The following is a 24,590-nucleotide window of genomic DNA, read 5'->3' as shown; positions in this document are numbered from 1 at the left end:
TGAATCACAGATGAAGGGGCTGGATCTACAGGGTCATCTAGTCCATCCTCCTGAACTAGCGCTGGATCGTCTTCTCTGTAAGCCCTTACATAGAATCCTAGAATGGTAGGACTGGAAGGGACCTCGAGAGGTCATTTAGTCCAGTCCCCTGCACTCATGGCAGGACTAAGGGCTTGTCTACACTTACATTTTATAGTGCTCTAACTCGCTGGCCCAGGGGGGTGAAAAATCACCCCAAAAAATAGAATGACCAGGGAGATTGAAGTGTTCACTTACTGGCTTATGTATAATACGTTATACATAAGCCAGTAAATGAACACTTCAATCTCCCTGGTCATTCTATTTAAAAGTCACTATCATTGAATAAAAAAACTTCAGAAACAGACTTCAAAGAGAAACAGCAGAACTAAACTTCATTTGCAAATTTAACACCATTAATCTGGGCTTGAATAGGGACTGGGAGTGGCTGGCTCATTACAGAAGCAGCTTTTCCTCTCCTGGAATTGACACCTCCTCATCTATTATTGGGAGTGGACAACATCCACCCTGATTGAATTGGCCCTGTCAACACTGGTTCTCCACTTGCGAAGTAACTCCCTGCTCTCCATGTGTCAGTATATAATGCCTACATCTGTAACTTTCACTCTATGTATCCGAAGAAGTGAGGTTTTTACTCACGAAAGCTTATGCCCAAATAAATCTGTTAGTCTTTAAGGTGCCACCAGACTCCTTGTTGTTTTTGTAGATACAGTCTAACACGGCTACCCCCTGATACTTGACACCAGACTCCTTGTTGTTTTAGTCATTTTTGTTCCCCTTCTCTGGACTTTCTCCAATTTGTCCACATCTTTCCTGAAATGTGGCACCCAGAAATGAACACAATACTCCAGCTGAGGCCTAATCAGCATGGAGTAGAGTGGAAGAATGACTTCTTGTCTCTCGCTTACAGCACTCCTGCTAATGCATCCCAGAATGATGTTTGCTTTTCTTTCTTTTTTTTTTTTTTCCAACAGTGTTACACTGACTCACATTTAGCTTGTGATCCACTATGACCCCCAGATCCCTTTCCGCAGTACTCCTTCCTAGGCAGTCATTTCCCATTTTGTATGTGTGCAACTGATTGTTCCTTCCTAAGTGGAGTACTTTGCATTTGTCCTTATGGAATTTCATCCTATTAACTTCAGATGATTTCTCCAATTTGTCCAGATCATTTTGAATTTTAATCCTATCCTCCAAAGCACTTGCAACCCCTCCCAGCTTGGTATCGTCCGCAAACTGTATAAGTGTACTCTCTATGCCATTATCTAAATCATTGATGAAGACCTTGAATAGAACCAGATCCTGAACTGATCCCTGCAGGACCCCACTTGTTATGCCCTTCCAGCATGGCTGTGAACCACTAACTACTCTCTGGGAACAGTTTTCCAACCACTTATGCAACCATCTTATAGTAGCCATTGTATTTCCTTAGTTTGTTTATGACCCCCATGCTTTATCTAGTCTACCTTTGAACACCTCTTATCAGCTTCCCAACAACTATCACCCTGGGCAAAGTGTTCTAGTTATTCCGTTGACCTCCCTGTTTCGAAAAATGTACAGTACTGCACTTTCCAGCCTCTTCTGTCTTAAATACTGCATCGCCTTCCCATTTCTTCCACTATAGAAAGCTCTGTCTCCCTCTAAGCTGTGCATACAGTAAAGTTCCCATAACCTCTCTTCCTGGGTCATCGCGCCTTCTAATCCTTTTATGGTGTTTATGCGTCTTCTTTTTTTTTTTTTTTTATAATGGAGATATCCCATCTCCTAGAACTGGAAGGGACCTTGAAAGGTCATCGAGTCCAGCCCCCTGCCTTCACTAGCAGGACCAAGTACTGATTTTGCCCCAGATCCCCAAGTGGCCCCCTCAAGGATTGAACTCACAACCCTGGGTTTAGCAGGCCAATGCTCAAACCACTGAGCTATCCCTTCCCCACCCTGTCCCTGCTCTTTGCCTTCTCCCTAATCTACCTGTCTTTCTTTTGATTTAGAGACAAATGTTGTTCCATGTGTGACTGGACCAAGGCTCTATATAGAGGAGATGCTGCCACCTTAGTCCTCTCCCTTGATTATCCGAGATAGGCAATCCCCAGGATAGCACTAGTCCAGGGGTCGGCAACGTTTGGCACGCGGCTCGCCAGGGTAAGCACCCTGGCGGGCCGGGCCAGTTTATTTACCTGCATTCCTCGCCTGCGCCGCTTCCCGCTGCCCCCATTGGCCCGGGACGGCGAACTGCGGCCAGTGGGGGCCGCGATCGACCGAACCTGCCGCGTCAGCAGGTAAATAAACTGGCCCGGCCTGCCAGGGTGCTTACCCTGGCGAGCCGAATGCCAAATGTTGCCAACCCCTGCACTAGTCTGAAGTAGTTTCCATCGTATCTGAGCACCTCGCAATCTTTAATGTATGTTTTCCTCGCAACATCCCTGGGAAGTAGGGCAGGGCTATTACCCCCATTGTACAGAGGGGGAACTCAAGCACCAAAGGTGGGGTCCACAAAGGTATTTAGGCTCTTAAACCACAAACTTTAGGTGCCTTAAGTCCCAATTTTGGCTCCACTGCAATCCACAAAACTCCTGTTGACACCCCTCTCAATGCCTAAACTCACTTTCGCACCTATGTTTTCTGTTGGGGTGGGGGGGGGAAACTATTTGAAACTAGGTCCCTCCCCCGGAGAGTGCTCTGACGCCCAGTGGTTAGGCACCTAGATGGAAGGTGGGAGACCCTGGGTCCAGTCCCCCTGCTCCAACCACTCTTCTGTTATTTAGCCACAGTGGAGCAGCTTCAACAGGAGAGGCTGAGGGAGCCCCACAGCAGACTATCCCCTAGCTCAGGGGTGGGCAAACTTTTTGGCTTGAGGGCCACGTCTGGGTATGGACATTGTATGGCGGGCCATGAATGCTCACAAAATTGGGAGTTGGGGTGTGGCAGGGGGTGAGGACTCCAGCTAGGGGTGTGGGCTCTGGGGTGGGGCTGGGGATGAGGGTTTTGGGGTGCAGGAGGGTGCTCTGGGCTGGGACAGAGGGGTTTGGAGGGCAAGAGGGGGATCAGGGCTTGGGCAGAGGGTTGGGACATGGGAGGAGGTCAGAGGTGCAGGCTCTGGGTGGCGCTTATCTCAAGCACCTCCCAGAAGCCGCAGCATATCCCCACTCCAGCTCCTACGTGAAGGCGTGGTGCCAGCCAGGCAGCTCTGCGCACTGCCTCGTCCACAGGCACCACCCCTGCCGCTCCCATTGGCTGCAGTTCCCAGCCAATGAGAGCTGCAGAGCCAGCGTTTGGGATGGGAGCAGCGTGCAGAGCCTCCTGGCTGCCCCTACACATAGGAGCCAGAGGAGGGACATGCCGCTGCTTCCGGGAGCCGCATGGAGCCACGGCATGCACGGAGCGGAGCAAGCCCCCAACCCCACTCCGCGACTGGAGTGCCTGCTCCCCAGTGGGAACTTGAGGGCCAGACACGGGCCGTAGTTTGCCCACCCCTGCCCTAGCTCAATAGCTAGCGCACACTCCTGAGACGTGGCAGTGAGGGGGGAATTGAACCCGGGTCTCCCACCTCCTAGCCAAGTGCTTTAACCACTGGGCTAAAAGCTATAAGGTGGACAAGATCTCCTCTTCCTCAGGCTGTCTTGCGAGGCAAGAGCCAAACTTATTCTCCTAGTAGCTCCTTAGGCACCTGAGCCACTTGACTCCTGACAGCAGGTTTCAGCTGTGGATTGCGAAGCTGAGATAGGTGCCTCCCTGCAGCTGGCCTTAGGCACCTATCTCCATGACAGGGGCAGGGCTCAGCACACACCCTCTCATGGGCATCACCCATTGGCCAGCGTAAGCCACTCCCTGACTGGTGTACTGGCTTCTGTAGATTGCATTCTAAGGGGCCTGTCTCCCCCATGAGTTGTATAGGGTACCTGGGCCCCTAGCTTGGCTGTTCCTGTAGGTTGCCAGGCGCCGTGATACTCAGCGCTGCAACGCCTATGGCATTTTGTGGATTTGGGCCAGAGACTAGAGCCCAGATCCTCAAAGGTATTTAGGCACTTGTGGCTTGGTGTCGATATACCTTTAAGGATCTGAGCCTATGTGACTTGCCCAAGGTCAGATGGAAACCCTGTGGTGGAACCCAAGTCCACTGGACCGTCCTTTCTCTCCATACAGCCTCTTTGTTCAGTTTTATAATTAAATCTGAGATTTAATGTTTGGTATATAATTTCCCTCCTGTTCCTTGTTGTTTCACAAACTCCCTTTCACTTCCAGCGCACAACCTCCCACAATGCACACCTTTCCTTAAGCCAGGTGCACTCAAACGCACACCCTTAACTCTGACCTCCTCAAAATAAGGCCGTCTGTTGGTAACAGGTTCAAAGTGTTGTCAGGCAGAGTGAAAGTTGTGTGTTTTCTGCCTGACTTGTGAGGAATTGAGTATACGTGAAGGAGAGCAGGATGATGCTGCATTATAAGTTGATTGCGGAGGTGGATGAGTTCATGCATTTGGGCAATATAATGTTTGGTAGATCATGTGAATTGAGGATGGTTTGGATGTTAATATTGCTATAGCTGGTGATTTCCTACTGTTGGTGCTGAAAGGAAATACACTTGTTCAACTTGAGCTCCATGTTTTAATGAATATATTTAGTCCTGGGGTATTTGCTTTAAGAAATGCATTGATAATATCTCTGGTGTAGCTCCTTTTAAAGGTAGAAAATAGTCAGAAAGATAAAGTCTCAAAGTCAGAGAGAGAACGATTGAAATAATGAAAAGTATTTCAGGTCACTGCCAAACTTACTGAAGGGAGTTACAGCAGTGGAGTTCTCCAGCACTCCCCCAGTGAGGGACACAATGTAGCAAAGAGATTCCCATCCCATCTCCTAGAACTGGAAGGGACCTTGAAAGGTCATTGAGTCCAGCCCCCTGCCTTCACTAGCAGGACCAAGTACTGATTTTTGCCCCAGATCCCTAAGTGGCCCCCTCAAGGATTGAACTCACAACACTGGGTTTAGCAGGCCAATGCTCAAACCACTGAGCTATCCCTCCCCTCCACCAGATTGGTCTGGTGGACCCCAGTACCCCCATTCACTATCTTATGCCTTCCCTGTGGCAACTCCAGCAATTGCTGACATGGGAAAGGAGTAATCTAAGACCATTCAATGGAGCTTTTGTTCCTTGTGATTGGAAGTTAGCAGCTGGAACTGAGGAGGAGCCATTCCTATGTGACCAGCAACTTTTCCACAGAACACCATGGACTCATGAAGCCCAGTCTGGGTGGCCCTGGACTACAGCAAGGGAGAAATGAATTGTAGGAGGGGAGAGACAGAAGTGAGAGGCTGCAAAGCTCACCAAGAAGAACAGAGGGACAGGGTGGTGTATATCAACAGGGAAGTTAGACCTTCCATCACCATTCCCCATTGTATTCTCTCTAATAATAGCAAAACCACACAATGAAGCCTCTGAAAAGACCTGCATTACTTCTTGGAATGCCACACACAGAGCTTGTTTCTAGCCACTGAACCGCGTTGATAATGGGGTTCTATTTTGTCTTTGCTATTAGTTGGTAGCAATAAAACAGAATTTTGTTTCTCTGCTTCCAGCTTCCTTTATCTTGAAAGAGCCTGCACGTAAAATTAGGCTTCTAATATAATGACACTGTCTTCTGAAAAGTTCCTTGAAGATTTAATCTAAGTGACTTATTGCTGATATAAGGACATCTACGTTCTGTTCTTGGCTCCACCACAGAACTCTTGTGTCTGACCTTAGGCAAGTCACTTAATCTTTGGTTCGCTTTCCTCCTGGTGCATAATATTTACTGTACCTGCCTGTCAAGGGTGTGTTGAAGCTAAATACATTGTTCATAAAGATTGTTGAGATCCTTAGATGGAAAACGCTTGTAGGACAAAAGATCGTATTACAATCAACGGGATCTAGGCCTGATCCTGAGTTCACTGACACCAGTGTTAAGCAGGAGTAACTCTACACAAGGCAGGAGAGTTACACCAGTGTGAGATGAGACTTAGTCCCACAGTGTTTGAGAACTGAATAGCTGTGATTAGAATACAGAGGATGATTCTGAATGTTTTATCTGTGAAATTCTAGGTGTTCAGAATACAGGTGGATTATTTTTGTTCTAAAAGTGAGTTAGAAGGTTTTAAACAACAACTAAGAATATCTCAGCGGTGTCTTGCAAAAGGGGTACAAAGCCCCCAATCCCACATTTATAGAATTAAATGCTGGAGGATCCCAAATAGCTTTGGTAAAAGGTGGGGTTTAAACTGTAATTTGTAAGAGTTGGGGATAACACATTTATAGGCTGGCTTTATTCTCAGGGATTCTTTTTTGTAAAGCAACATTGTTAGAACCCAGCAACTATACTATTTATTGCTACTACTAAACAACTTCATTCAGCACCCACTGTGCACAAGATGGCCTCCAGACACCTAAAGATATTGCCCCCAATAGCTTACAGTCTAAGGCCCCAGTCTTGCGAGCAGTTCTTTGTGGATAGACCCCTGCACCTGCACAGAGCTCCTTACAGGATCTCAGCCACAATGAAGCAATGACAAAGCAGAAGGGAATGGGTAGGTGGAATAAGGTACAGAGGTTATAGATACCACCTTGGGTGGAATTTGGTGCATTCCAAAGGCCAAAAAAAAATCCTCTTAAGAAAGAGTGAGCCTGGATAAACGAACTAGGCCAGAGGTGACTGAGCAGTATTCATAGAGGGGGAAGAACCTCATTGGCGGCGGCAGGCAGGGAAACTTCCCCCAAGCCTCCACGCCCACTTCTAGTATTAACACTATTGACTATGTGGAATGGCTGCAAACTGGGGGGGGGGGATTCTCTAACTTATTATCTTTAAAACTTCTTGTCAGTTTTCAATGTTTCAGATAACCCAGAGTCTTAGAAGTGTTTGAGGCTGCATGCCCCCATTTCTCCTCCCCTTCCATCGTCATAAGAACAGAAGTTCTTCCCCACTGAGATCTGTGTTGGAGGGTAGCCAGCCAGAGGGCCTGTTTCATTCATTCTGGTATTCCGGCTTCTGCTTTGCTCCACCTCCAACATAACAAGCACCATAGGAATCAAACAAGGAAGTTTCCCAATCAGGGAGTGCTATAAACAAGCTAAGGAGACTGATGCAAAATAGGACTGACTCATCCAATGTTCATACTAACAGCACATTTAATCTGGAACAGAGAGAAAGGATGGGAGCCCCTGGGACATTCTCTACCACGGGAATGTGGAAACCTCTCTAACAATATTTATTGGTTGGTTTGGTTTTTTTTAATCAAATCACAAGTTTGATAGAAAACCCAATGGAGTTTGCCTATTTGCATATGGCCTTGTTAATATAAATGTACTGATGCAACTCAAAATATATGAGGTTCTGACACTGAATTCAGATTGGAGAACTCAGTGCAAACGTTACCACAGCAGTACTACTGCTGATGCAGTATAAGTCAGCCTTTCGTTCAGGGCCTCTGCAGATCCTCACTCCTACATGCTCTCTCATTATCTGAGCCTTGTAAGTGGGCATGACTCCAATGAAGTTGCCTTGCTTACAGCAGGGTTGATTTTTGGGCTCACAGTTGAGTACAACAGTCTTGCTGTCCAAAACACTAAGCAGGTTTGCTTTTGTTGTGGTCAGCATCTACACTTCCTGGTTCTTGTGCAATAGCAAACGCTTCTGTGTCTCATCCGGCTAAAATTGGCCCAAGAAAGATATTACCTCACCCAGCTTGTCTCTAAACATTTATCATCATAGGCGATCAAAGCACCTTCCGAGGAAAAACAACAGGACTGTTGCTTTATAATTCTCTACTATTTGCCTCCCCATCAATAGCAGTAAGGGGTAATTTGTGTTTAGTGGCTAGAGTTTTTAATTGTCAAGGCAAAGCAATGGCCTAGAGATGTGTAATGACTGTTTCACTAAAGTGAGCTCATTCAAATGACTTTGAGTCAGGCCTCAAAAATCATGAGATTAAAAAAATGTCAAGGTGGTCCTTCTTTGCCCGCTGGGGTTTTGGTTTTTTGTTGTTGGGTTGTTTCGGGGGAGGGAGGGTGAGCTTTTATGTTATCAAGCTTTTCTCCGAAACTATGAGGGTTAGAATTTACCTTTTTTAATTAAAGATGGGAGTCCCATGTAGGCCATGTCTATACTATGGGTGCTACAGCGCCGTAGCTGTGCCTCTGTAACCCCATAGTGTAGACGCAGACTACAGCGATGGAAAGGGGTTTTCCATCCCTATAGGAACTCCACCTCCCCAAAGACTGTAGCTAGGTCGATGGAAGCATTCTTCCATCGGGGTAGCTGCCTCTACACTAGGGGCTAGGTCGGCCTAGGGACAATACTCAGGGGTATGGATTTTTCGCAACCCTGAACCCCATAACTATGTCAACCTATGTTTTAAGTGCACACCAGGCTGTAATCCCATGAGTCCAGTAGCTGGGCCTTTTTTAGAAAACAAAACCCCACCAACTATCATAAGCCCCATAATAAAATTCCAAGAGTGAGCAATGCTGGTCCTCTGCGCTGGGGACTAGTCTGCACACATCTGCACGGCCTTAATTTTCAATGTGAATTTTTTTTTTTAAACCAACTTATTTAAACGGGTGTAAACCTCTGTGTGGACACGCTTCTTTTGAGTGAAAAGAGGGTTATCTGTCTAACTTCAGTCGATTTAGGAATTGATTGAAGCTAAACTTCAGTAAGCCACTCGTCTACTGAAATAATCATTTACACATGGGTTGCCCCTTGGGATGGGGTCTGCAGGCCCCACATTGAATGAGGATGGGGAGTAGACCAATCCTGGGCTAGGGAGGCCTTACCCCTCAACAGGTCTGGGGCCTGTTCCCAGTGGAGGAACAGCTTTAAAAAGACACTGGTACCACAGGCGAGAGGAGGAACGAGCTGTATGTGGCAGATGCTGAGAGCGGCAACTGCTTTGTGAGGGCTGCTCTAGCATCAGGGACTTGGATTCCCTCTCTTCTTTGGGAGCTGAACGCCCAGAGAGAAACTGACTGACTGAACAGACACTAAGAGTGAGGAGAGTCTGCTAAGCCAGTGACTGTGCCCCAAACACAGGCACTCCAGACCAGTAGCACGTGATCTGGGGGTAATTTGGGGTTGCTCAGTAACTGAGCTGGAGACGTTGAGACACTCCTGGTTCAGCATGAGGTGAAGTGCGTGGGCCTGGGTCTCCCTACTTTGCCCCCCCCCCCCCAATGCGCCTTTATAGTGATGAACTGTGAGAGAGCAATCAGAGCCTGGGCAGTAATTGAGGCCACAGCTGGGGCCTCCCTGGGAGGACTAGACTGGCAGAACCTGTAAGGCTGTGAGCTAACCACGAGGCTAGCTGGTCACCTGTTCCTGCTACAAGCCTGTTCAGCTAAATTGGTTTGTGAACGTGCTGAAATTAAACCAATGCTTAACTTGTGTGTGACAACAAGCCCTTGGTTTTATTCTATGCACGGGGCCTGAACTGTGTCTGGTTTTCACTTATAAATGCCCATATGCTTCAGGGTGAAGATGGCAAGTTGGCAGTCCTCTGCTAACCAGTACTTTTCCCTAACAGCTGTCACTCTTTTACTCCAGTCTGCTCTTAAGTTTTTGTTGTGTTTTTTAAACAAAAATTGTCCCTGGTGCCTTTGATTCTAAAGTTAGCCTTCAGACTGTTACCCGAACGTATGTCTGCCGCCAGCCTGAAACAGTAGCCCAAAGAAGATGTGAACTTCCCCATTTGTATCAGTCATGACGCAGAAGCCTTAATAGTGTTGTCCACACTGCAAAAAAAAAAAAAAAAAAGCCCTACGGCAGCAAGTCTCAGAGCCTAGACCTGCTGACTTGGGCTTGAGCTAGGGCATTAAAAATCGGGTGGATGGTCTCACTTGGGCTCTGAAAACCAGTGAGGGGGATGGGTCTCTGAGCCTGAAGGGAACACCTTCATGGCTATTTTTAGCACTAAGACGTGGGCTCTGAGACTTGCTGCCCCAGGTCTTTCTTTTTTGATGGATTGATTGATGCTAAATGTCAGTGTTCTTCGCCATTTCGGGACTGATCAAAGCATGCACCCAAACGGGCTGCTCTGCACACACTTTACTGTGAAGGGCATCTCGTTTTGGTGCGATAGGTGGGCAGACCTCTGGCCAACACTGCCATTTCATCCAGCAGTGTCACCTATTGCTTTATACCACTGTGACGGGACCGGGAATCTGGTTAGATCGATCTCATCTGTATTTTTTGTTTTTAAATGGGAAAAAAAAAAACTTTAAAACGGCACACTTCTTTTCAAGCAGACCTATTCAATAATTTCAGTTATAAGGTCCACCCATGCTCCCACCAACCCAAGACCCAGCCCATGCTAGAACTGATCCTGAAATGCATGTTCAAAGTCAAGCTCGTACAGAAAGGATGTACATCCCATAGGACTGCCAAGGTCATGCCTCCATAATTTATGAGTCAGGTCCCCAAAAATCATGAGCTTGGCTTAAAAATAATAATTTAAAAAAATCATTGTGTGTTTTTATTTGCTGTCTGGTTGTTTTATTTTTTTCTCTGCACCGCACAGGAATAAAACGTTTTTAAAAAGCAAGCTGATATTCCTATATCACTTGACTTCAGGAACTGAGGTTTTAAAAAGAGTGTTTGAGTGTTGGGCAACACTCCATACACAGGTCACAACTGCTGCCCCAAACACCCCCTTTTCCTCCACCCCCCCTCCCCCTTAAACTTTCTCAAAAATCCACCCCCTGCCCTCTGTGCACCTCTCCTCCCTAGGCAGCCCCCAGCCTGGCTCCATGTGCAAGCACAAAAAACCCCATCGTCCCAGCCCCCTTTCAGGCCAGGCGACCCTACAATAACAAACAGAAAACAACCCGACCAAAGAACCAAACTTGTTCCAAACTTCCGGCAGGCTGGGCGGAGACTAATCGCAAACTGCGCCCGTGCCCGGGGAGGGGGGAGACCAGAGCGCAGTGGGGCCAGCCCGGAGCGCGGGGAGGGGCGAAGGGAGCCAACCCACTGCCGGCTCTTGCATCAGCTGGGGAGCGGCCGCCCCACTCGGCCCCCGGCCCCGCTGCCTGGCTGGGGCGCCTATAAGAGGCTGCGGCGGCGGCAGCCGGGTTGCAGGCGGGGAGCGGCGGCAGCATCGCTGGGCTCCTGCGCGGCCAGGGACGGTAAGTGGGGAGCGCGGGCGCCACGTGCTCCGGCCGGGCGGGGATGGTCCCTGCCCCGGTCCCGGGCTGCCCCCGGGGATCTCCGGCGGGACGCTGCGCCCTGCTCCGGCGCCCCGGGCGGCGGCTCAAGCCCTGCTGGGTCGGGGATCCGGCGGGGGGAAACGGCCCCTCTCCTGCCCCAGCTTCTCCGGGAAAGTTCTTCCCCCGCTCCCCTGGGGCGCTCCGGGGTCTGCAGCTCCGCTCCGGCGCATCGCGCTGAACCGAAACTACTGAACTGGCGCAGCTCGTGGAGCGGATGCGGCGAGTCCCGGCCCGTCTCCTGCCCCACGGGGCTCCCTTTTATCCCGCGCACACGCCGTGCGCGCTAGGGAAGGGGTGCTTGGGCCGCGCCGGTGTAGCCAAACCGCTCCAGCGTTTGTGTGTAGACGAGCCCCGCGTGGCTGCGCCAACCTGACCACGTACACGGCCGTCGCTGGGTCTCTGCCGGAGATTTGTGGCGCTTTCGATCGCTTCTCCCGGATACAGACGGTCCATTTCCCGCCCTCTGTAAATGCCTTGTTTTAACAAAGGCCGCGCTTGGGGGGCAGGACTGTCTTTGTGCAGCGATAGAACTCCTCGCAAACGCGTCCCAAGGCTGCAGGGAGGCGCTGTAGTTGTGACGGGCGGGGTGGCTTTTTGTTTGTTTGAATCGGGTGGTGGAACGGCTCTGGGTTTTATGGTCGATCGTTCCTCAGTTACAAAATTTAAATAGGAAATGGCGCCAAAGCACCATCTCCGCAGTGGAAAGGAAATGGTACAAGATGATAGAACTGTGCATCTGCCCAGACTCTGTTACCACTGTAACGAGAAATAAGTTGCCTGCTCTCCCATCTACCTGCTGGGAAGGAGTGAGCTGTGGGGGCTGTCAGCCCCAGCCGCTGAGAGGTTTTCCTGCTCTCCCCATGGCTAGAGTACACCTTGTTCTGGAAGGGTATCTATAACTGGGACTTTTTTTGTTTTCCTCCGTTCTCTAGATCCGTCATCATGTCTGTGTCACACAGTTCCAAGCTGAACAAGGTGGTCAGGGACCAGTACATGAGGCTTCCCCAAGGGGGCAGGGTCCTGGTGACTTACGTATGGATTGACGGGAGTGGAGAAGGAGTCCGCTGTAAAACTCGGACCATGGATCAGGAACCAAAGTGCATAGAAGGTAATGCTGGGCCTGTCAGCTGTTTGGAGCAGTCACCCTCTTGTGTCTGTACATGGAGCAAAATATAGAAGCCAAGAGTTTTAGATGCAAGGCCTGTAACACTAGTAACATTATATGAGGCGCTGCTGTATGTTTGTTTGATTCATTTGGTGGCATAATGCACAGAACAGATCTCTTTTCCCTGCGGATTATACAAAGTAAACTAACAGGGTTGCAGATGTATGTAGGCTGGTATGGTAAATAGCCAGCCTTCTCCGGGATGATCGTGTTTGCTATCCATAATCTCTCTGTCATCAATGCTAGGATGGTGAGGGGGCAGCATTCTTACCTCTTAAGGGCAGGGCACATTTCCAAGAAGCATGTTTAAATGGGATTCCATCAAAAGTGGTTTGTAATGGGATTTGGCTAGATGCTGCAGCTACAGAGCCAAAGGCCTGGAGGCCAAACCTCTAGTTCATGCAGCACCTCTGTGGCTGGAATGGAGATAACCCTGTCGGGTGCATGAGTCCCTAAAAATGCTGTGAGCTGTTTGAAGGCTAAATCTACTCTTTGAACCATCAAAGAGGTTAAGGGGAGTTATTGTGGGGGTGCTTGCTGAAAGCCATTGTACAAAACGAAACCCTATAAATGATAGAGACTGCTTCAAATGAGGGGGTGCTGCTGCACCCCTAGTTCTAGCACCTATGGCTGTTGCTGGATTTGTGTTCCCTTCATGGTCAGTGATGGAAGTAGTAGCTACAGGACTGGGCTTTATCTAGATACAAGAGAGTCAAAAGCTTCCTGGATTTCCTTTTGAAGCAGTTTTCAGTGGCATGTTGCGGAGTATCTCCTCCTTGGGCTCTTGATTGCTCTCTTCTTAAAATTCTTGAACATGTAACATGATCAAATGAAGGGATTTTTATTCTTAGGGATTTGTCCTTTTCCTCTTGCTCCTAGATGTCCCAGAATGGAATTTCGATGGATCCAGTACAGACCAAGCCGAAGGCTCCAACAGCGATATGTTCTTGATACCAGTCAGGATGTTCCGAGACCCCTTCTGTCTGGACCCTAACAAGCTAGTGTTGTGTGAAGTCCTGAAATACAACAGAAAACATGCAGGTGAGGTTCCAGTCTGTCTGCCCTGTCCTAAACTGGTTGTTACCAGAGCCAGTGTGTTACCAAACAAACACACCAGCTAAGTGCCATCGGCATCAAAATATTAGGGCCTTGTTCTCAGAAGAGCTGAGCACCCCCCCATGCCACTTGAAGTCAATGGGAAGTTGCATGTGCTAATCAGTGACTGAGCTATAAGTCTGTTTTGCAATTAGCCTACGCATGCAAAAAACTCCTCGCTGGTGCTGGTTATCTGCAGGAACCAATCTTAGCAGGTGTTGGAAGGACCAGGAGAATTCTATTGAGTAGTCAAAAAGTAGCTAATGTTCTGCTTGCATCTGTCGGCAGAGGTCATCGCACTCCTCATAGACCAGGTCAGCACCAAGTAATTTTAACCTGTAGTCCCAAATATACAATCTCCCTGAATACTTATTGTAACCAGATTTCTAGAATGTAGCATATTGAACATTAAGACAGAAACTTGGCAGTTAGGGTTTAAAAACATGGAAATGATTGTGGAATTAAAGTGTATTTTAAATAAAAACCAATATGCCAGTAAGCCAAGCTCGGTTAAGGTACCTGGAACCTTAGCTCCGCACCACCCATGCTTCCTTTCCTCTGGCCGCTGGAAAGCTCCACTGGTGGCTTTGAGAAAGGAAATCTGCATCTCGTGTGTTGCTTCTCTGACTTCCAGCAGTTTGATCTTCTCTTCTATTATATCTGTATCCTTGATCCTGGCCGATAGCCGGGTACAGTCACCTGTCAGGCGCACAGCAGGCCTGCATGTTCAGGATGATTGTGGAGAAGCTGATTGATTCCTGACCTTGTCTAAAGTGATCTCGGATCATTGTTGAGAGTGAATGAGGTGTAGTTATGAATGAGGAGTCTCCTGGCTCCCGTGAGGGCAAAGGAGGGTCAGGTGATCCCCCTGCATGTGGGGACCACATGTTGGTATGCAAAGCTTTCTCTGGGATGGTGGAGGTCTGAGGGGTGTGGTGGCCCAAGATAGGGTCGGTTGGTTGTAAAAACACTAAGACTCTGGCATTTCACTTTGTGTGAAGTATCGTAGTCTAAATTCTGACTTCTGGACTTATAAAAATAATTATTGTGTTGTCAATTACCTTTAAGAATTGCCCTACTTTTTGAGACACCCGTCTAATAGGAGTGTGCAGGCTTGAAGCTCAGTCTGTAAATTCATGTTGGTGGGTTCTCTAAGTTAGTTCTTGTAACATACATAAGGTAATCATCAAGTGATCCATTCCCAGCTTCTGGCAAACAGAGGCTAGGGACACTTATCAAGCAATAATACAGCTCTGAGAGGCAACTGTTGTGATCTCAGATGACTGAATTTATGGCTTAAAATAATCAAAAAGGTATTTAAATCCATGCACTTGGCTGTATTCTGTCAAACAGGGAGGTTATCCATGTTCGTGTTTAAGGCAATATGGTTTAATATGAGACATTCCTTATCACTTGAATCAAGGGGCATTTGGCTTGATAAATGAAGGCAGCGCTTTTCTGGCAAAAGTATCGTGTCATGCACTACAAATTTCCTGTGGTTACAATATTTTGTTTCATTAAATTAGCCAACCATCCTCTACAGATAAAGGAATCAGCTGATTCATAGCAGCTAGCCTGGGGCTCAACTGTATCTTTAAAGCAGTGGCTCGTTTTGGGGTTGAACCGGAGTCAGATTCTCCCCCAGCAAGAGCTTCAGGAGACAATGTCTCAGTTTCTGAAGCTTGTTTAAATGCCTCTATTGGAACAAGTTCCTGATCCTGGTAGAGCTAAAGAGATTCAAAGGGGAATATGGTAGCCGGCACTTACCTGTTACCCAGTGAATGCCAATCCCTGAACTGACTTTTCTCTGAAGGTGCCCAGCTTACATAATTAGAGGGTCTCTTCATTTTTCTCTCCACCCTATAAACGTTCTAAGTGGGACCTTTAAAAGAAAATGTTGCTGGTGCTTTGTCGTTTACAAATCCCTGGGGTTTGTCGCAGCAGCATTTGGGTCTCTTCAATGAACACTGTAGGTAAAAGTGCAACTTCTTGCCTGCAGCCTCCCATTGTCTGTGACAGGGAAAACCTGTTTCATTTCCTTCTTCTCCCCTTTACCTGGATTCTTCCGTTCCAGGTCTCACTTGGGCCACCAGTATCTTTGGGACTGTTCTGATGGGTTTCTGTGCCACTCCCATGAGGGAGAAAGCTTGCGGAGCTGACTGAACACCGGGCTAGTCTATTTGGCTATCAGCCAGCTCGAATGCTGGCCATGGGGCAGTGAGGTGGAAAGAGAGCTCAGGAAAGCTTGGTTGGGACACGTACGTAGGGTGGGAAGATGGACCCCTTCTGATTAAGGGACTGTATCCATCTGTAAAATGGGAACACTACTTGCCTACCTACTTGGCAGATGGCCAGATACTGTGGTGATGGGATGGGGGGAGGCAGCGGGATATATGGCTACTTAGATGTTTATGGATTTTTGTATCAATTTTAATGGGCAGGGGGTTAAATCTGCACTTTGTATATAAAATTACACACCCTTTGAAATCAAGCACTGTTGTCTTCCTCCAATGCTAAAGCAAATGGTGGGTGAGCAGAGAACATTTTATTCAGGGATAGAGGGAGATGACCTTGTGTAACCAGTTACTTTCCTTATTCCCTTTCCCACTGTTGAACACATCTTGTGTTGGTCTGGATTTATCGGCCTCTCAGCCCAGCTTTTCCACAGCCAGGGCCATCCTAGTCCTATCTTTGAGACAAGTCTGTCGCCATGCAAACTAATAGTGTCATGAATTCATAATGACAATATTGGTTGCAGATTCCCAGCAGAGAGAAGGTGGCGGGAGGAGAACCCTCTATAGCTCATAGAGGGCCATGCAAGGAAAAGTATCTTCCCCAGTAAGAGAGGCCCTCAAGTGAAGGGCTGAATGACATGCTGGAGGGTTCTGATCCCCAGGTTATGTGTTTCAGGTCTAATTAAGGAATTTCTTTTCTCTCCAGAAACTAACTTGAGGAACACATGTAAAAAGGTCATGGACTTGGTTAAGGACAGCCACCCATGGTTTGGAATGGAGCAAGAGTACACGCTGTTAGGCATCAATGGACACCCATACGGCTGGCCTGATAATGGGTTCCCAGGTCCACAAGGTAAGAGCTAGACTCTCCTGCCCCTGAATGTCCTCCCCCCACTAGTATTCCCAGAGTCCTGCTAGCTAGCGCAGTGCTACCCAACTCCTGCACCTCTTCTTCGATGAAAGGACTGACTTCACAAGGTGCAGTTCCCATTGACCTCTATCGTCACAGGATCAGTGCTAAGCTCTACGCAGTTCATGACGTGGGCTCCAATCCTGCAGTGAGAACCATGTGGGCAGAGCCTCATAGTCTGTGTGGGTGCAGGTGTGCGTGCGCACACACACACACACACACACGTGTGTGTGTGTGTGTGTATATATATATATATAATATACATACACACACACACACACACTCCCCAATGCAGTTCTCATGGCAGGACCTACATCCAAGGCTGTTTTCACTTGCTGGGTTAGTGAAGCCTAGCAAAAAAGCTCTTCCATCCCAAGTAGTCCTGCTGGGTGGATGACCTTGGCTGGCTTGCTTCAGCTGCTGTTCTTACTTCAGACAGCCAGAACTCCTTCTGAAGGTGTTGATTCAGCCATGGGCTTCTCCCCTGAATCACCCTAGCAATTAGCATGCTAGGCAAATGGATGCAGCTTTTTCCTGAAACTTAAATTACAGGCAGCACTGTGCCAAGTTCAGCTAAGTACCAGTGGCACACCTGTGTATTGTGTGACCTGCAGGTCACGTGACCAGCAGTGGTACCACTCTCCTGACACTGCCTGAGATTACACAAACTTTTCCATTCTAGAACTTGTTTGTCGAGGGTTGAAGAACTTGGCTGGGGAAAAAATGTGCAGGTGGTTATTAATATAAAGATTGGCCATGTGAAGGCTGGACACTCCAGCAAATTCCCCCACCCCCGGCACACAAACTGGTTCTGCTGCCTAGACTGGATTGTGTGGGGGTAGTGACGCTAGAGGGTTTTGTTCTTTTCTTTAAGATCCCCCTGACTGGGGTTGATTCTCAACATCTCTGTTTTTCCCTCTGAGTTTGTACTGCAGAGTTAACTGCCTCCGTTGAAGGAGGGAAACCTGTAGCAAACTGCAGCAGGTTAACACTGGTTCCAAGTTTGTTGCAATAAACACAGGCAACAGTAGCTGTCAGAACTATCTCAAAAAGCCAGGCTTAGCGTTAGGGGTAGAGTTCATTGTAATGGAGCAGTTCGTCACTTCCTTTCTTCCAGCAGAGAGCCTGCACAAACTAACTGCTCCCAATTAAATAGAGGCTTTCCCAGTGTGGGGGTAGCAGGAACTAAGTACTAAGGAATGCAATAGCTAGAGTATAAATAAGGTTTGTGGGGAAATTGAGGCTTCATCCGAGTTTACTGTGGGAATACTGGGGAACACCTGAGACTACATGGCCCAGAGTGCTGGGAATGGGTTATGAAGCTTTTCCCTTCCTAACTGCTGTTCCAATCTGTCCCCTTGCTGGTCGTGTCCACCGAACAGCTCTCACCTGGAGCAGCTTTTGGTCTCAAGACCTTTCCCATAGGATGGGCAGGTGTCCACACAACAGTTGGTCGTGTTGCTGGCACCCTAGCAGAGGCCAACAATTGGATGTGCCAGGGAGATTGAACTGCTCTCGCTCCTAGACAAAGTCCCTTCAGCTCAGTCTGAAGCCGTGCTGGGGAAGCCATGGCATCTCCATGGCTGTGGGGGCTCTTGTGCTGGAAGGAGAGCCCTGGAAACGTCTCCGAGTTCTAAATGCACGCTAGAAGATAAGCGTGTGGGATGGGAAATGAAGGGGCACTGCTCCTCCCTTGAGCTTGCCTTGGTTGGTGACGTGGTGTCTTGTGTCTCCCTTCTAGGGCCTTATTACTGTGGGGTTGGAGCAGACAAGGTATACGGGCGAGATATTGTCGAGTCCCACTACAAGGCGTGCATCTATGCCGGGGTGAAGATATGTGGCACCAACGCTGAGGTCATGCCCTCCCAGGTATGTACGGAAGGAGCATTTCTCATTTGCCCTGTCAAGGGAGCATTCGTTGAAGCAGGAAGCGGACGGGGAGTTGGCAATGCCCCGAGCATTGGCTCTGCAGTGCTCTCCCTGGGGATCTGGTTCTTCCAGTCTCCAGCTTCCCTCTGCCCCACTTACTCACAGCAGTTGCAGCACCTGACCTCTTGCCCAGTACCGAAGAGAGCTGTCTGCCCTGAGTATCTGTGGTCTTCAGCAAATCTACATGGAAAGGAGAAATTAGCTCCTTCTCCAACCAGGGGCACTGGGTTCTTCTGGAGAACTTGGTCTCCAGTGCTGAAAGGTGGAAGCAGGGGTTTCTGAAGTCACTGTGCAGACTAGATTCCTCCTTGCCACTGAGTCGCGTGACCTCATACAGCTAAGGCTTGGTCTCCAAGAGAAAGCTGCACCAACTTCACTGAAGGTGACTTTTAAACTAGTGCCAGCCCTGAATGGACACTCCTGTTTCAGATTAGCTCACGTTAATTCCTCATTCCGCATGAGAGGGTTGCACCCATTTTTAAAATCGCACCTTAAGTCAAACCGGTGCGACTTTCCCATGTGGACAAGGCCTAGCGTCTTGGCGCATGCAGGAGGAGTTGTTTGGAGTTTTTGTTTGGTTTGTTTTTTTTTTTTTCACCCCCATCACTGCTGTCTGTGGAATAGGGCTGGGGGTCATTGGCAAGGCAGGGAGGAGGGAAGATCTTACACTGGCTGTACCCGCTCTGGGTAAGTGGAGGGTTTTACTGCAGTGTTGTCCGCCCTATACCTTAACGAGCCCTGAATTGATTCTAACCCGCAATGAAGTGAGACCTCCTAAGCTCCTTGGTCGACTTCCTTCCGTGTCCTGCACTTGATCCTTGCTAGGCTGGGTGATACCTACAGATGCTATAAAGTTGCCTCTGAAAGGCATCAGATGACGGAAGCCTCTGCTTAGCCATCCCGGGTGGAGCAGCCTGGCACATTGGCAGGAGCCGGATGATTAAACCCTTGATAAATAGCTCACTGGCGTGCGTGCCGGAACACTGGGCAGGAGTTTGCCATGATCGACTGAGTCAAAAGCAAATGGCTAAGGGAGAAACCCAAACTTTAGCGTTAATGCTTGTCTTTCCCCTTCTAGTGGGAATTCCAGGTCGGGCCTTGTGAAGGCATCGAGATGGGAGATCACCTGTGGATGGCAAGGTTCATCTTGCACCGCGTCTGTGAAGACTTTGGGGTCGTGGCCACGTTGGACCCCAAACCCATGACTGGCAACTGGAACGGAGCTGGGTGCCACACCAATTACAGCACAGAAGACATGAGGAAGGAGGGCGGTCTCAAGTGAGTGAATGAGCCTGTCTGGGGGCATTGTGGTTAGTAACACCTTTCTGAGGGGCTTTCTGACATGGCTTCTAGAGAATGGGTGAAATCCCTCCCCACAACCTGTGCACAGGGTCCGCATGAGGCAGACAGAAAACTGGTTTTGTAGTTTTGCAGCCAAAAGGGACCATTGGATCATCTAGTGCAGTGGTGCCCAACCTTATTACACATGATGGTCACATAAATCTAAGCACAACCTGGTGTGGGTCAAACAGATTCTACATATTTTAAGATTTAAAGTCCCCTTTGTTGATTCATGTTTTAAGTTTGGCTTGTTTTTTATGTATTTAGATAGGTTGTTTCTACGGATAGTATTGTCTATTTAAAAACAAATAAAGAAATCCATGCATAAAATTTGCGCACAACAACAAAATTCTAATGAATCGTCCGTTAGTATGTTGTGTTGAAGCCGGTCACAGGCTTCATGAAATGCTCTGGTGGGCCGTAAGTTGGGCACCCCTGATCTAGCGTGAGCTGCATAACACAGGCCATTGAATTTCATCCGGATACCCAATGTTGGGCCCAGTGACTTCAGTCAAACTAAGACATTTTGGTTTTCTGAAGACCACAGTTGTGTGCCCCAGACAGAGAACAGGCGAGACCGAGGTGCCACCTGTCCCTGACGCCCTGCCTGTGTGTCTTGCTTGAGTAATGGCATTTGGCAGGATTCTCAGTCACGTTCACACCCCACACTCGGAGTCCTTATTTTCAACACAATCTCTTTACCGCTTGTATTGCGGTAGTGCCTGGGGGCCCCCGCCATGGCCCAGGGTTCCACTGGGCAACATGATCCATATCCGTGTTTTTTAAACTGTTCCTCTCCTTGTTGGTTAGATGTATTGAAGCTGCCATTGAGAAGCTAAGCAAGCGACACAACTACCACATCTGTGTGTACGACCCCAGAGGGGGCAGGGACAACTCCAGGCGACTGACCGGGCACCACGAGACTTCAAGCATCTTTGAGTTCTCTGCCGGCGTGGCCAACCGAGGGGCCAGCATCCGTATCCCCCGCCAAGTCGGCCAGGATGGCTGTGGCTACTTCGAGGACCGCCGGCCTGCAGCCAACTGCGACCCGTATGCTGTCACAGAGGCCATTGTGAGGACGACGTGTCTCAACGAGACAGGGATGCAAACGACAGACTATGCAGACAAATGAGGCCTTGAAGAGGGTGGGGGTTTTGATTCTAACCTGGTTTCTCATGTGGGTTTTATGAACATGTGACCTGGTCAGCTGTAAAGTCCAGACTCTTTAGAACTTTGCTTCTGGTCTTGTGAAATGGTGGCTTAGAAAAATATTTGTAGATGTATTTGTGGGGGGAGGGAGAATCTATATAGTTCTCAGCCAAACTCCTGGTTACTGGTTTTAGATCACACATGAGGGCTTTAAAACTTTGGATTTAATTTTTTTAATTGACTTTATACTGTGATGTACATAGACTCCTATGTAAAAGCTGCTGACTCTGTTCGCTCCCCCAGCCCTCTTCTTCCCTCTCCACCTCCTTCCCCCCGCCATGTTTGTATTGTAAGGTAACAATAAATAGTCTTATTAGCTGACATGTCAGCCGCTCTCTGCTATAAATAAGGTTTTTTGCATTTTTTTTATAGTTTCTCCACAGATTTAACTCTGAGATCACTTAATCTACCACTGATAGGCAGCCACCCATAGGGTGAGACGTGGCAGCTGTGCAGTGGTGATGGCCCTAAGGAATAGTTCTGGTTAGGAAACTTGGCGGGGGAGAAGATACCTCTTCCAAGCAAAACTGCTGACTGACGGGGAATGTAGATAGCCGTATGTGGCTGCCTGAGATGGAATTTGGCCAAGATAATGAAGCAACCTTGAAGATAAGTGTTGTTGGATCCTTAATGATCGGGGTGGTCAGGACCTTTAGTTGTATTTCTTGGCTGAAAGGCACCAGTAGAGATCCATGCTGGGGTGTTGGTCCTACAAACCTTCAATAACTGCTTCCTGCAGCACTTCTGTTCCCTGAGGGCTGCCCGACAAGGCCTGACCCTGCTTACCATGGACAGGACACCTGGTGGGATCACTGCACAATGTGGCCTGACAAGAGCAATGAAGTCTAGTGGGAGACTTGCTGTATCTCAAACCTTGGTGACTACTTGGATTATTGCTTTCAACCCACCACAATGCCTGCGGCTGCTGGAAACTAACTCGAGGCAGGAGGTGTCTAACCTGCATGAATGGGATTGCATCCTGGTCCAAGAGAAGATATTGCTTCCTGTCTGCTCTCCTGGGGGAACAAGACCAAGACCAATGTGGGTCCATCCCCTGTCCCAACCCAGTAGCTCCCCACCCCCCAAATCTGGCAGAGCCTTGTGGATTTCTTCCTCCCCTGCCTCCCCATTTTTTTAACTCTGCTTTTAGCTGCCTTTGTGGTCCTCTGGCAGCAAACATCCTTTATGCTGACCAGTGGATGGCCTTATGTCCATGCTGCTTGTGAATGAGCCCCAGCACACAGCTCACGCAAGCTGCCCAGACGATGGTATGCATAGACACGCCTAGCAAGTGATACTGATGTCCCTACTCTGGTTGCATGCCATATGTCCCCTAGGTGTTTAGCATGGTTTTGATCAACCGGGGCTGTCCTGGGTTAGTCCCCTACTAGCCTGTTGCCCCATGGAGCAAGTGCTTGGGTTGTGGGAATCAGGTCTGGGTCTCTGGTACAGTAGTGCACCAGGCTATCTCCTTGGAAGGAAGCAAGAGTTTTGCAGTTTTCTCCCTACTGCACGGGGTTCTGTTGCTATGGGCCCCATAACGGCCCCCTTCCAGTCTGGATCATTACTGCATATTGCCAGTGCAGCGTGCACAGGGTCTGTGCATCCTACTTCCATCCCTAAACCAGGCTGGGCAGTGGGGGACCGCCTTGCCCTGACGCCGGAAGCTGAAAGCCATCCACCTTCGCCGTGATTCTCCGAAAGACAAACAGCTCACGCAGCCTGAGCAAACATGGCTGGGACGGGCTGAGCAGCTGGCAGGTGTTTACACAGCAGGGTGCGGCCGGCTGACTCAGCAGCCAGCCCCGTGGCCTGATTCCTAAGTCTCCTAGTTAATGGTGCAGGGCTCCATTTACAGCGAGAGTCAGACTCCATTTAACAGGGCCTGAAGCATCCAAAGGAGCCCTGGTAAGTGGTCTCTCGGGGGCTGCTTGTGCGCCCACCTGTGCTACTCACGTGTGTGATTTAGGCATTTCTAGGGGTGAGGAAGAGGAGGTGTGGACCCATCACTCTGAGCTTTGTCATGTCATTGACCCCCCTGGCTTAAATGCATAAATGTTACAGCTGGGGAAAGTCCTATTAACCCCTCACCATCAAGGTAGGTTCTGCTCTACGCTCCATTAAGGAAATTCAGGCCAGGCCCTGGGGTTTGGCTCAAAGAAATCGTTACCAGGCTGCCTGGGGCTTGAGTCCTGCAGCGTTTATTGACGCAGGGCAGTTTTAAAGCCTGAGCAGGATCATCTCAGTGCATAGGAGTTGGATGCCCATCACTCGCTCAGCTGGTTGGAGGGTTAGCATTAGACTAGGGGCGAGTGCCCGGAGGGCCCCCTGGCTGAAGGGCAAGCCATTTGCTATAGGATGCCTAAGGCATCCAACAACCTTGCTCCAAATTGCTGCCTCCTTTGAAGGGCGGGGCACGGGCAAAGCAGATCTGAGGTAGGTGATGAATGCAAATGTATGACGCATACTTCTCTGTGGGCTGATCTGAGTGGCTCATAGTAGACTGGCAATAAAAATTTGCACACCTAGAATGATGCAGCTTTAAGCACCCACCACAGATCAGCTTTTTTTTTTTAATTTTGCAGAACTGAAGTGTCTCTGCTTAAAGATACTAAGTTTCTCACCAGGCCAGTTGTGAAAGAAACCCTGAGTGTGCAGGATGCATGCAGGGCTCCCATAAAGCTTATATGCCATAACGGTGGCAGAGAACGCAGTTACAACACAAGCCGTCCTGGCCTTGATTAAGATACACTTTTAGCAGTGAGGGGACCACCCCATGTCTCCAAAGAGCCTCACCGCTTTGCTCAGGCCAAGGAGGTAGCACGCTGTAAGGGCATGTTACAAAACCCAGGGCTTCTGCACATCAAAGTGATATGGGAACCAGAGACCAGCAACCCCACCTGTCCAAATGACAGGCCATTGCAAGCCACCTTACAGAACTGCTGGGTGCTCCTGGGATTTCTAGACAGGGCCAGCTTTAGGAACTGCGGGGTCCAATTCGGCGGCGGTCCGGGTCTTTGGCGGCACTTCGGGGGCGGGTCCTACTCGCTCTGGGTCTTCCGCGGCACTGAAGGAGCCGCTGTCGAAGACCCGGACCACTGCTGGGGGAGTGAAAATTAAAAAGGCATTCTTCCTTAGGGCGCGGGGCCCTCTTAGGCGTGAGTGCGGGGCCTGAATTGGGAGAATCAGCCTAAAGCCAGCCCTGTTTCTAATACTGGATCCAGTCACCACTGACTGCTTCATCCTTGAATATCTTTTGGTGACTCTGTGTCTGGTAACTAAGAGCCTGATTTTGCTCTTGTGCTTATGTAAATCAGGAGACGTTCCCTTGGAGTGGAGGGCGTGACACCAGTCCACAGCTATGAAGTGGGCTCTACTAAGAAACCTGGCAGAGCCTGCTAAAGTCAGAAATACAAAAACTCTGTGGCTGTGCAAAAAT

General features: G+C 48.9%; 1 protein-coding gene across 2 annotated transcripts in view; it reads left to right on the top strand.

Annotated features, from left to right (window-relative positions):
• The window catches only part of LOC128825423 (glutamine synthetase), a 29,008-nt gene extending 7,536 nt beyond the window's left edge, over window positions 1–21,472 (top strand). The window contains exons 1-7 of one of the 2 annotated variants that reach the window (XM_054007938.1): window positions 11,075–11,187; window positions 12,201–12,376; window positions 13,313–13,474; window positions 16,469–16,615; window positions 18,414–18,541; window positions 19,680–19,879; window positions 20,753–21,472. In XM_054007938.1, the coding sequence (XP_053863913.1) occupies window positions 12,211–12,376; window positions 13,313–13,474; window positions 16,469–16,615; window positions 18,414–18,541; window positions 19,680–19,879; window positions 20,753–21,074 (1,125 nt within the window). In that variant the 5' untranslated portion in view covers window positions 11,075–11,187; window positions 12,201–12,210 and the 3' untranslated portion in view covers window positions 21,075–21,472. Of the gene's footprint in view, window positions 1–11,074; window positions 11,188–12,200; window positions 12,377–13,312; window positions 13,475–16,468; window positions 16,616–18,413; window positions 18,542–19,679; window positions 19,880–20,752 lie in introns of those variants that run through there. The other variant, XM_054007937.1, reaches the window with a different exon arrangement.
• The last annotated feature ends 3,118 nt before the right edge of the window (window positions 21,473–24,590 follow it).

The sequence above is a fragment of the Malaclemys terrapin genome, chromosome 17 (assembly GCF_027887155.1).
Source record: "Malaclemys terrapin pileata isolate rMalTer1 chromosome 17, rMalTer1.hap1, whole genome shotgun sequence".
NCBI lineage: Eukaryota > Metazoa > Chordata > Testudines > Emydidae > Malaclemys > Malaclemys terrapin.
Note: the sequence above shows the minus strand (reverse complement) of the source record. Positions and strands in the feature narration are given on the sequence as shown.